Source organism: Zingiber officinale, chromosome 10B, assembly GCF_018446385.1.
Source record: "Zingiber officinale cultivar Zhangliang chromosome 10B, Zo_v1.1, whole genome shotgun sequence".
NCBI classification, from domain to species: domain Eukaryota; kingdom Viridiplantae; phylum Streptophyta; class Magnoliopsida; order Zingiberales; family Zingiberaceae; genus Zingiber; species Zingiber officinale.
The window spans coordinates 5,798,103-5,810,045 of NC_056005.1; the positions used below are offsets into that span (position 1 = coordinate 5,798,103).

At 38.3% G+C, this 11,943-nt stretch overlaps 3 protein-coding genes across 4 annotated transcripts; 1 reads left to right on the top strand and 2 right to left on the bottom strand.

Annotated features, from left to right (window-relative positions):
* Nucleotides 1-990: 990 nt before the first annotated feature.
* LOC122029716 (BTB/POZ domain-containing protein SR1IP1-like) lies at nucleotides 991-3,840 on the top strand. Its single transcript, XM_042588822.1, has 5 exons — nucleotides 991-1,487; nucleotides 1,622-1,691; nucleotides 1,864-2,481; nucleotides 2,569-3,108; nucleotides 3,180-3,840. Exons 1-5 carry the CDS (start codon nucleotides 1,393-1,395, stop codon nucleotides 3,687-3,689), a joined length of 1,833 nt encoding a protein of 610 aa, XP_042444756.1. The 5' UTR covers nucleotides 991-1,392; the 3' UTR covers nucleotides 3,690-3,840.
* On the bottom strand, nucleotides 3,815-5,459 carry LOC122029717. Of its 2 annotated transcripts, none has more exons than XM_042588824.1 (3): nucleotides 5,208-5,459; nucleotides 4,451-4,680; nucleotides 3,815-4,367 (listed from the first exon to the last, which is right to left on the bottom strand). In XM_042588824.1, exons 2-3 carry the CDS (start codon nucleotides 4,535-4,537, stop codon nucleotides 3,924-3,926), a joined length of 531 nt encoding a protein of 176 aa, XP_042444758.1. In that variant the 5' UTR covers nucleotides 4,538-4,680; nucleotides 5,208-5,459; the 3' UTR covers nucleotides 3,815-3,923. The 2 variants fall into 2 exon arrangements, with proteins under 2 accessions (XP_042444758.1, XP_042444757.1); XM_042588823.1 differs by having other exon boundaries at nucleotides 4,451-4,637; nucleotides 5,208-5,456.
* A 4,969-nt stretch (nucleotides 5,460-10,428) lies between these two features.
* LOC122030557 (histone deacetylase 6-like) lies at nucleotides 10,429-11,916 on the bottom strand. Its single transcript, XM_042589765.1, has 4 exons — nucleotides 11,704-11,916; nucleotides 11,487-11,617; nucleotides 11,108-11,233; nucleotides 10,429-11,020 (listed from the first exon to the last, which is right to left on the bottom strand). The coding sequence occupies exons 1-4, from the start codon at nucleotides 11,899-11,901 to the stop codon at nucleotides 10,885-10,887; spliced, it is 591 nt and encodes a 196-aa protein (XP_042445699.1). The 5' UTR covers nucleotides 11,902-11,916; the 3' UTR covers nucleotides 10,429-10,884.
* Nucleotides 11,917-11,943: the final 27 nt, after the last annotated feature.

Here is an 11,943-nt window from a genome sequence, read left to right on the forward strand (position 1 = left end):
CTTTGACATTATTTTATATATAAATTTAAATTAATTAACAATTTAACTATCATTTTAGCACAATAACACTCAACAATATTTATATTTTTCATATCACAAAATTAAAAAGTATAAAATTTCTACTAGCACAATAACAATAATTGCATCAATCTTAAGAATATTCCCTTGATTCACAGGATAACTTAATTTAAAGGTTAACAAAGTAGCTTACGTAACGGAAGTTATTGAAACATTTGGTTCGAACATGAACGTCAAGTCGTCAAAAATAATCTTTTAAAGACCTATCAATTCTGAGGAATAATAGATAATAGACATAAAAAAATTTATTATTTTAGAAAAAAAATAATGAGATATTGATAATAAAAAATTAACTAAAATAATTTAATAGATATTTAAATAGTCTCAAAATTCTAATCCTAATTTAAAAAATTTTAAAATAACCTAAATTATAAAATAGTCTAAAAATGATTAAAAATCTTCTAGATCTCCAAAGAAAAATCTTTAAACGATATTTTTTTAATCTAAAACTAAAAAATTAGGGATTTTACTCTCTAATTAATTATAGATATTTTGATTTGATATATTATAAATCTCTCAGTTTAATTAAGTATTAATTGTATCCGATCCTACTATCATCTTACTAATTCTAATTCTGTTATCATTTCACTGTAAAAAATAATTTTACATAATCCAAAATTAATTTAATATTTAAATCGTACGATCGTACTATCCAACATCAGGATTTTACAAACCATGCTTGAACATGTGACCTCTGGGCTGTTAGATAAATGCAACTTGTTTAAAAGTTACTTCATCTATCAAAAGCTTTCACGGAACCTTTTATTTGGATGCAGCCAAGCTCCACCACCGCCCTTGTTTCTTGTGAAAATGACGGGCAGATTCATTGATGAGAACAATATCTCTCAATACAAAGTAATTCTAGAACACCCCAATTTACGACCAAAAAAAAAAAAAAGCTACATTCGGACCCATATTCCTTGGATAACGTGCATTTCATTCTCATGCGTTGTCACAAGTACTTTTGCTTTGATGATGAAGCCTGAAAGTCTGAAACTAAGATCCTAACACCAATTTATTACTCGAATCCATGATTGCTACCTGTTTTCTCCAAAAGGCATTCGTACATGTTAACTCATGCTAGCTCTGGTTCCGAGCAGGACAAAGTAAGGAAGCAAACACATGAGAAACCAAGATCGAGATTGGGCTCTTCCATCAAACCTTCACCACATCTTTCAGTGTCATCAGTTCCTCCTCCCATCTATTTCCTCCACTCTTCTCAGGCAATGCTGTTCACTTCTTTTGCTGCCTTTTTTTAGCTAAGACAGCGTAGTCAATACAGATAAGAGTTAGAAGAACGGTGAGACCACAGGAATGCTGGGAGTTGATCAGGGAACTGCGCCTCCACCTACTTCAATATCTAAAAGGAAGCAACTGTTTTCCACTGCCATGAAGAGAACTAGCGAATGGTATATGATCTCTGTATTTGTGTATTTGTTGAGCTACTACCGACTTGTTGTCTTCCTTCTTCCTCTAGATTTAATCATCTACTTTCAGGCTATTCCCTGTCTGTTTCTCTTTATCCTTTCTTTGCTTTCTCCAGGATTTATTCACAGGAGATCCCAAGCGACATAGAGGTGAAGGTGGGAGGTGCTATTTTGCCCTTGCACAAGGTAGTTGAATCTAAATCTCAAGTTTATCCCGTAAGATGAACACATTATTTGTTTTGAGATAAATTAAGCGGAGAAACAAACTCTGAAGATGAACAGTGTTGTTCAACTAGATAATCAGAAGATCGATGATGATTTGAGAAGGTCGTTGATGAATTATAACTTTTGTTTGTAGTTCCCCCTGGTTTCAAAATGTGGTTATATCCAAAAGCTAATATCTGAAGTCAATTACCCCAATAACTCGACGATCGAAATCCCGGACATGCCCGGAGGCATCGAAGCTTTCGAGCTGGTGGTGAAGTACTGTTATGGCTTAAACTTCGAGATCACGGCAGACAACATCGCCATGCTCCGGTGCGCGGCCGATCACCTGGAGATGACGGAAGAATACTCGGTCGGGAATCTAGTTAGCAGAACAGAGGCTTACTTGGAAGAAGTCGCACTGACGGGTCTCTCGGCCGCCGTCACCGTGCTCCACAAAGCAGAGGAGCTTCTCCCCATGTCGGAGAAGGTGAAGTTGGTGAGTCGGTGCATCGACGCGGTGGCGCTGATGGCCTGCGGTGACAGCCTGAGCCAGCTGGGTTCGTCGTCGACCACTACTGACAATTTCCAAGAAGGGTTTTCTTTGTCGTCGCAGTCGAAGCCGATCGTGGATTGGTGGGCAGAGGAGCTGACGGTGCTCAGAATTGATACATTTCAACGAGTACTGATGGCGATGAAGGCGAGGGGGTTCCGGCAGTATGATATCGGGCCGGTGATCATGTTATATGCGCAGAAGTCCCTGCGAGGTTCGGTGAGCTAATCTTCCTCCCAAAGATCTCTCCAATTCAATCAAATTCCGTTCCATAGACAATCGATATTCTCGGCCTTGATTACGCAGGACATCTTCGGGAGAGGAAGGAAGAAATTCGACCCGAAGCAGGAACACGAGAAGAGAATCATACTAGAAACAGTGGTGAATCTCTTGCCGAGGGAGAGGAACGCTATGTCCGTCAGCTTCCTGTCGATGCTTTTGCGAGCATCCATTTTCCTGGACACCACCGTGGCCTGCAGGCTCGACTTGGAGAAGAGGATGAGCCTGCAACTGGGTCATGCAGCGCTGGACGATCTACTCATTCCTTCGTTTACCGTCGACGGCGACTCAACGTTCGACGTCGACACTGTGCAGAGAATACTGATCAACTACCTGGAGCACGAGGCCAATGCGAGCCGCGGCGGTTACAACACCGACGACGACTTCATTTCTCCGCCGCGCATCGACGTGGAGAAGGTCGGCCGGCTTATGGAGAGCTACATCGCGGAGATTGCTTCGGATCCCAACTTGACCATCGCGAGGTTCACTGGCATCGCGGAGTTGGTGCCGCAGCGTGCGAGGATTAATGAAGACGGCATGTACAGAGCAATTGATATATACCTTAAGGTGCTTCTTCATTTATACTTGTAGAAATCGATGTGGATGATGAATTTCTCAATTTCTGTTGAACTCTCCAGGCTCATCCATCGTTGACGGATACGGAAAGGAAGAAGATTTGCGGCTTGATGGACTGCCAGAAGCTGTCCAGGGAGGCCTGCGCCCACGCGGCGCAGAACGACAGGCTGCCGGTGCAGACCGTGGTTCAAGTCCTTTACTCCGAGCAGCAGCGCATCAGAGATACCACCGGCATGAGCGGAAGCCTCACCGGCGCCGATTCCCCCGCGCTGTCGATCCGGTCGGGGTACAGCCGCAGCGGCGGAACCGACGAGGTCTGGCGGTTGCAGAGGGAGAACGACGACCTGCGCATGCAGCTGCTGAGGATGAAAATGCATTTGAAGGATTCGGAGATTCAACCGGTGAAGATGGCGGCGGCCGACAAGCCGCCGTTGCCGAAGAAGACGTTCATGAATTCTTTGTCGAAGAAGCTTGGCCGCCTCTACCCCTTTTCCGGTGCCGACGGCGCCAGGCCTTTCTCCGGCAAGGCCCGAACAAAGCCACCGAAAGATCGGAGGCATTCCATCTCTTAAATTTGCGGCTTCTTTATTTTTCACTGGTGTGCGTGCAATCATCCTTTCATTCTTGTGTTAAATAAATGTACCTCTTCCTCCTCTCATTTCTGTCACGATCTTGCTGTAAATTATAGATCAGACACTAATGCATACGAGGTGAATTCGTATATAAATCATGGTGAAGATACACTCTGTTCTTCATGCGAGATTCTAACTTTTGCATATGAGAGTTTGAATATGGTGGTATTATTATTACAATCCAAAAGAAGCTACCATGTCATGTTGCTTGTTACATGAAAAGAGCCAAGAAGGCTGCTGTAATCCGTCGTGTCTCATTTGCTCAATCTTGAACACTGTGCCCTTTCTTCCACCTCCGATCCTCGTGGAGTCATCTGGAACTGCCCAGTCAGGGTTTGGGTGCTTCACAGACCCTGATTCACGCGGTGAAGAAGAAAAACTCGATCCTGATTCTGAAGTGTTCGATGCACTTCTCTTCTTCCTATGAGTTCCGTAGCTTCCCGTGGCAAGCGTCAACTCCAGGTCACTCTCTTCGTCAGCATCGAGCTTCAGGTCTTCATTGTCTTCGAGTGTTCTCTGGCTTGAGTTACTGTGAAGTGGTTTCCAGGATTCTCGATCTAGTTTTGCATCCCTCATCAACATCTTCTGAGTTCGATACAAGCGATGGAGCTCCTGGACCTGGATCAGGCAGATGAATAAGAAAATCTCAAATTGCACAATTGCTACATCGATCAGAGGTGAGAGAACATGTCCGATCCTACCTGTTGTCTAAAAGTTTCTTCCTGCTTCAGCATCACCATTTTCATCGACATGGGTTCTTTCTCATACTGATCGATGAATCCCTCCATCGTCCTTGTATCTGATTGAGGTCGGCTGCTTGAATCGATTTGAATGTTTTTCTGATTCTCGGCTATTCTTCCAAGAAATGATGCCGAGAGCAGTTGACTTCTGTATGTGTTTCAGATTGCAAGTCAACTACCAATGTTGGTTGCTATAAGGGCAAGATGGTGTCAGCTAATCACCTAAACATTTGATCTTCTAAACTTCGTAATCTAGAATCCTACTGTATATGAAATTGACTAACTTCAAAAGGGGAAAAAAAAGAATCAATTTTCTGATTTTTCATCGAGATTTTTCATTTTTAGGTGATTATCAGAGTTCAATAAAAGGTAAGATCAGTATCGATCTATTTGTGGCAGATCCTTGAGAAACTTTAGCAATCAAACAATCTCCTGAAGGAATTTGTCCATTTGAGAACTAAAACGATTTGTAAATTAAAGAAAGGAGATTATATTCCTCAAAAGAAAAGTAGCTTAATTTTGCAAGATCCCTCATTTCTTCCTACTCCTAAACAGGCAAGAAAAGTTGCATCTTGAAAAGAAAAAGTTCCCTCGGGAGAATTGAGTAAACTGATCGTTTTAATAGCTAAAAGCCTCCAACAAAAAAAAAAAGGCACAATCTGAAGAACAACTCAAGAACACAAAAGTTGCATCCAAAATTGGAGGAGACAATCCTCACCTGCGTCCTGTCACCTTTACTCTGAGACAACTTCCTTATCGACCTAGGCAGAATTCTGTTCTTCTCTCAAAACCTGAAGCCAAAACTTGCTTGGAATGATAACCTGAACATGCCCAATCCGCCAAGGAAGATGTAGGATTTGAAGATTCTCCCCAGTCTCTCACCAGAATATTTTAATGGTCACTCATGACATGAGCACGCCAAACAAATCCCAATGCCTTGGCAAGTGCAGTTCAAGTATATATCAAGGGAAAAGATGCCTCGACAGTGCCAGGAAAGGATAAATAATAATAAAAATAAACCAGGGAAAACTACAGGACTCCCTCAAAATAAATAAATAAATGAACAAACAAACCAATAATCGAAACACCAGCTAAATCTGCCATGGTACATCACATGGATCCTGGACTGCAAAGAATTAAATCATTAAATCAACAGTTGTCGCAGCATGTATTTTAATAAGTGCCTTTATTAGTTGATAATTTAGCAAATAAGTGAGATGACATTATGCTTTGAGAAGAATCCTTGAATTCTTAAAGGCTTCAGATCTGAAGCAGGAGTTAGATTATTTGCTACTTGTTCAGACAATAATTTGCCACCAGTTTTAGCTTCAATTAGGCCAACAACCACAAACAGTCTTATATCATGCCTTTTGCTTAAACATATGAATCCAACTGTCCAAGGATATTATCACATGAGAGGTGTGTGCATCATTGGAAGGATGATAGGAAGGCCGTTTCTTCTGACATTTCTTCCAAGGAGGAGAAGGCCTGGTTTTGTCCTTGCTGTACTAATCCAATCAAAGAGTGAATTGTCGAGTTTACAAGATTCAAAAGGCTTAAAAAAAGTTGGAGGACATGATCATGGGGATGAGTTGCTTGTGTGTTTATATGAATTGTCGACAACACATGTGGGGGCTTACCTGGATGACTCTTGGTTTCATTCTTGGACATGGAATTATTCTAGCCGGACTATGATTGAGTCTGGAGAAAGACTTGGAACTTCTTTCCCTTTCAATTATATAAACTAAGTTTGTTTATTTTTCAGTGATTCAGAAAGCAGAGTTCGTGGAATCTATTGTTCCACAAACTCGAACGGGATCACCATGATGAAGATATCCAAACACAGACAACAAGAATCAAAGGAACGACAAGTGTTCACAGTCACTCTGTTGATTGTCTTTTTAGCCTTGCGGCATCCCTTCACCTTGTAAAATAAACTGCCATTCTTTAATTTAAATATCACCCAAATTGGGATCACTTATCTTGAATTCTCCTCCTCTTTTTTCTCTTGATCGGATTTCTAAAGTTAAAATGCAAGTGGATAGCCTACATTTAAAGATTAATCTCCTTGGGATTCAACAATAAATAAATAAATATCTTAGTGAGCCTTGTCCAAGACGTCTCTACCTTCAATAAATGAATGAATATTCGTACTGCTAGTAGCATTGACTAAGTTAGAATTAGTACAAGAGCCCCTTACATTAATTATTTTTAGAGAGGATGAAGAAGTAAAAGGTAGATGCTGATGAGGCCGCCTGATTCATCTCACAAGAAGACAACTCTATCACTTTCAACCTTGCTGATGAGGATGGAGAGTCATTCCTTTTCATAAAGAGTCTTTTACATATTTGCTTTCATGTATGTAAATATCAAACAATCATTTTTGGACTCATATCTGATATGCTAAAAAACTGAATTAGTGTTGATGGAGATGACACAAATTAAAGAATAACATTGCATAACAACTCTAGAAATATTAAAATTTTAAATAAAGTAATATGTCTTCACCGTCCATTTTACTCAGCCCCACCAAAGTGAACGTAGGTTGAAGTGATGGAGCACACCACCACATCAGTCATCATTTAATGTATCAATTCTATGTTCTAGTTGAACCTACTAAAGTAGTTAAAAAATAATAAAGGTCAATAGTGGAGGGTAATGCGTTAATTATATTCTCTAGCCGTAAAGTTTAATCGCATGCAAATACCTTTGTCGCTTTGTTATATAAAATGGTAGGATGAGATTAAATATTTGGGGGTTAAAACATGTAAAAGATGTCTACTTTAAAAAAAAAAAAAAATTCTATAATTGATATATTTATTTGCTTCCATACTTTGTAAGTGGGTTTGCCCTCTTCTCTATCCCGATGCGATAGTTGGCGCATTATGTGACAAATAATTAACTTCTTAATCGTATTTAATTTTTAGGTCACAACTCATTTACTCAATCATTCCCTGTGGATATATATCCTTAGGAAGAAAACTCCTCCCATTCTTTAATTATTTGATTATAAATGGACTTTATGATTTATTTGTTTTTATATAATTTGGATTATGAAAAACACTTAAGATGAATATAATCATTTTTACTACCACAGCCAATCATTTCTTGATTTCATAAATCAATGTTTCAGTTTTGAACTAAATGCCGAAATCTTAAATTTTATAATTAAAGTATCGTCATTGATGCATTTAAAGGGATAGAATTTTTATAAGATGGACTTAACTTTTATATTTCTCTAGCATATTTATTTCTTTCCTGTGGTGCATTCAAAAAATATTATTATAATGATACTTAATTTCAAAAAATAGTACCATTATACTATTAGAGTTTAAATTGTAATAAAGATGATTATATTCAACCCAAATAACAAATATCCAAATATCTCTAGTAGTTTTTCTCTAAATTATATAAAGGTAAGTAAAATTATATAAAGGTAAGTAGAATTATATAAAAGAAAATAAATTACATGCTCAATGAAAGGAGTTTTTCTTAAAAATATGCACCTGAGAATTGATTTCTATTTTATTATAATAAATCTATCATATTTGGTAAGGACATCTTCTTGGAGTTTTAAATGAGTTTTTTTTTTATGAATCCAATATGCCACATCAATAATATGAAAGCTTATTTAAATATTTCCAATAGTTAAAGCTCTAAATATATTTTTTTATCATCTCATTCATAATATAAGTTGCATGACTTCATTCATATTGCATCAAATTCAAGACAAAAAAAAATAGATTTATATTTTCACTACTGTTCTTAAATTACAAACCTTAAACCTCACCTACTTTACATTGAAGATGCCCTAAGAACACTATTAGATTTTAAAAAAGGGTAATGCTAAATGGCCAGAATCTGGCCAGTTAGAATCAATACATGCAAGTGTACACATGGGTATTTTGGTAATATCATCTGTGTACATTAATTACATGTATATACATGCATGCATTCTAATTGGAGCATAACAAATTCTAGCTGACCAGATTCTGACCAACAACATTGATTTTTTATATTGCAGCACAACTGTTATAGTATGTTTTAAAATCCAATACAACATAGTATTATTCTTTAAATATAGCGTCACTTACAAAAAGAATAAAATAAAAAATAAACACATTTTTTTAATAAATCTAAAAATTAGGTGCGTCATTTAAAATTAAATTTCATAATTTTAAATATGCTATTTTTATCAATTAAACTCACACATCAAACATTATTGGACACAACTACCTTTGAAACCACCTTAAAGTGATTAAGTTTGACCCAATTGTCACATTATTACCGAGTAATATCTACGTCTACTTTAAAGGAATTGTTAAAGAAATAAAAAAACAAACGAATAACAGGGACGGAGACATTTGTCGTGTAGCGAGGAGTAAGACATCGCATGATGAATGCTATCTCTTATCTTGTCGGGTGGATGCCGTGGAGGGGCCCAATGGTGTCCTAAGAGAGAGATATTGATAAAGTAGTGGTAGATTCTCCGGCCATACACATGTTGGCATAGATCTCTTTGCAATCCACGTGTTCATGGTTATGTCGTTGAGGTGATGCCTCTTTATCCACACGGGATTGGTTCTCGAACCTGTTTATTTCAGACTTGTTTGTTCTCCATGTACATAGAATTTGAATTGGAGATGGGCATCAATAAAAATAAATAAATAAATAAAAATATAGATCGAATTGGACAAAATCCAGTCAAACAAAAAAAACAAATAACACAAGATGAAGAATAAAGATGTAGAATTTGGATTAGTCATTCAAATCACACCGGATGTAGGATTTGGATAACTTGCGATCACAAATAACCTGTTGGATAATTTTGTCAAAGGCAGAGGAGTAATATTCTGAATTTATAAAATTAAATTCAATAATGTCAAGTTTGCCGAGTGTATCGAGTAGTAAAGTGGATGTCGAGTATAAGTCGAATGCTCCTGAATAAACACCGAATACTCTCGAGTATAAGTTAAGTGTTGCTAAGTGGATGTTGAGTCGAAAAAAAGTGTATTCAACTACTCTCAAGTAGAAGTCGAGTCAGAAAAAGAAAATGCTAAAATCTACTTTCAAATATGTACTTCGAGATTATTTCTGTTTCTTAGGATACAACGATAAATCACAATCCCCACCTCACATGCATGCCATGGAAAAACAATGAGAGAACTAAGGATTTACCCCCATGTGAATCCATGCATGAGAGAAACTCTCTCTTCATCCATATGTTTACAACTATAATAAATATTCTACAATATAAACTAACAATACAACCATAAGGCTCCCAACGTGGGACTAAAAATTCATTCAAGATTTTATCTTTTGAACTTTCCTTTGTGAAGATATGTGTTGCTTGCTAGCTAATAGAGCCGTCAATTTAAGTTAGATCTATCGGATTAGTCCACCTCGTCAAACAATTTAGACGAATTGAGTTAAAATTTTATCAATCCATTTAATTTAAAGACGGATCAAGGCAAGCTCCGCTCCAATTGTACTTCAAGGTTACATGAGTCGTCTACTTCTCAAAATATAATGATTAATCATGATCTCCACCAAACATAAATAGTCATGGTAAATTGAGAGCTCATACTATTCCGTATGGATCTGCCTAGTAAATACATGACAGGGAAAAATAATGGGAGGAGGCAAGTGAACAGATATCACTTTTCTTGCACTACTTAGAATCATAGCCTATTTTTTTATATGAGTGTCAACCACATGCAACATTTAAATGACCAATTAATCACCATTGAAAGCATTTACTCACTCGGCTCAAAACTTCAAGAGGTTTCAAATACACCATTAATATCAGTCAATGCATCCATGATGCACTTGAGCATATAATAAAATTAGATTCTAATGACAAAATGTTAATTCGATTGGGTAAATTTTATTTTGACCTGTCTGACATTCAACATGCATAGATTATGCTTGCACACTAATTAATTTGGTTCAGTGCAAATCCGGATTCTCAATTTACAATCTCTCCTCGTACATATATTCACAATTACAATACATGTGGTACAATATAAACCAATAATAGAGTCATAAGACTCCCAACGTGAGACTAAAAACTCATTTACAATGGAGTCTCCTTCGTCTCCACCTCTGTTTTTTTCCATTCACAGGAGACCTCTGTTTTTTTCCATTCACATTCTAACATAAACAGATTATAACCGCATTTGTTTTGCTGGAAAAACTAATGTATCAATTCTCTGCAGAAAAATATCAGCACAATCCCACTTATTTCCTAAAGCAAAATTCAAAGTTTAGCATCATGTAGTTCCTCTAAAGAAGGAAGCAACAATAGATAAGAGAGCTTTGCTTAAAAGTTGAAAATTTTAGCCACTAGCAGAAGTTAAAGTGCTTAAGTGAGAACCATCTTTCTATGACTATGACTACATCTCCAAGGTCCGCAAAGAAGGCCGCTCGCCGAATTTTAGCAGATGGGCAACTTCATAAACAGGTCGTAGTTGCCTGATCATCTGAACATCCAGATATGCATCACAGTTGAAGCACCAAACTGATAAATCGCTGCCAGATGTTGTTAATCACAAAGCATTAAACAGGCACTCACTCGAAGTTAATCAGCCCATGGACAAAGAGGGCAATTTATCTAACCTGAAACTCAAAGCAAGGCAGTGCCCAGTTTCTTGGTGATGGTTCACCATGTGCTTGTTGATAAAACGACTGCAGAAAACATCTTTGCAGCTCAAACATAGCCAGTTTTCGGCAGGGTGACGACACCTGAAATTTTATTTAACACAACCAGTTAACTAAATGATGTTTCGGAGACATTATTACGAACAGGTGATGGAGCTTAGACATGGTGAACCATTCGAATCGAGGAAGGGCCTTACAAAACCTCTAAAATCGTTAGGGTTTATCTCCTACCTTGATTCGTCTTGATCTCCAGATACATGGAACCGGAGTACGCCGGTTTGCAGTCGAAAAAAAAGAAACTCGAATCGGATATTCAAAAGTTGATGAAGAGGCAAACCTAGTGCAGGGGGAATCGGGAAGAGGAATTTGGGACAGGTCGGAGCACAACGATGGCAGGTGGTCGCAGGAAGTTCGAGCCTCAACCCAGCCGGATTCGGCGCCAAAGAACTCTTCCTCGTCAACCTTGAGCTAAGGATCAGAAATACAACAATCACAAGGATCAACCGGCTACTAGCACAATGGATCGAAAAGATAAGAAGGCAAAGATCTCTTACTGTTCCCGTCGACGAGCTGCCCTCCGCCGCCATGGTGGCTCGATTCGAAGAAGGGAAACTGAAACGACTGAGGGTTCCCCCGACGCCAGCATATCGTCGGACTATTATCGGGCCGGACCACGCGAATCGAGTAATCGCATTGGGCTGAAACATGACGGGCGGCCCATTGGAGCACCCATTGCCATTTGCCAACGCCATTGCTGCTTCTGTGCTCAGGCGGCCTATCTGTTGTAGCGTAGC

What these genes read in the sequence shown, in the direction of transcription:
- LOC122029716 (XM_042588822.1), top strand. Translation starts at nt 1,393, where the DNA reads ATGCTGGGAGTTGATCAGGGAACTGCGCCTCCACCTACTTCAATATCT. An exon ending in ATGAAGAGAACTAGCGAATG is followed by an intron (nt 1,488 to 1,621) that starts GTATATGATCTC and finishes TGCTTTCTCCAG; the next exon opens with GATTTATTCACAGGAGATCC. An exon ending in CTATTTTGCCCTTGCACAAG is followed by an intron (nt 1,692 to 1,863) that starts GTAGTTGAATCT and finishes TTTTGTTTGTAG; the next exon opens with TTCCCCCTGGTTTCAAAATG.
- LOC122029717 (XM_042588824.1), bottom strand. Translation starts at nt 4,537, where the DNA reads ATGGAGGGATTCATCGATCAGTATGAGAAAGAACCCATGTCGATGAAA. An exon ending in AAGAAACTTTTAGACAACAG is followed by an intron (nt 4,368 to 4,450) that starts GTAGGATCGGAC and finishes TGCCTGATCCAG; the next exon opens with GTCCAGGAGCTCCATCGCTT.
- LOC122030557 (XM_042589765.1), bottom strand. Translation starts at nt 11,901, where the DNA reads ATGGCGTTGGCAAATGGCAATGGGTGCTCCAATGGGCCGCCCGTCATG. An exon ending in GCAGCTCGTCGACGGGAACA is followed by an intron (nt 11,618 to 11,703) that starts GTAAGAGATCTT and finishes TCTGATCCTTAG; the next exon opens with CTCAAGGTTGACGAGGAAGA. An exon ending in CCCGATTCCCCCTGCACTAG is followed by an intron (nt 11,234 to 11,486) that starts GTTTGCCTCTTC and finishes ATAAAATTTCAG; the next exon opens with GTGTCGTCACCCTGCCGAAA.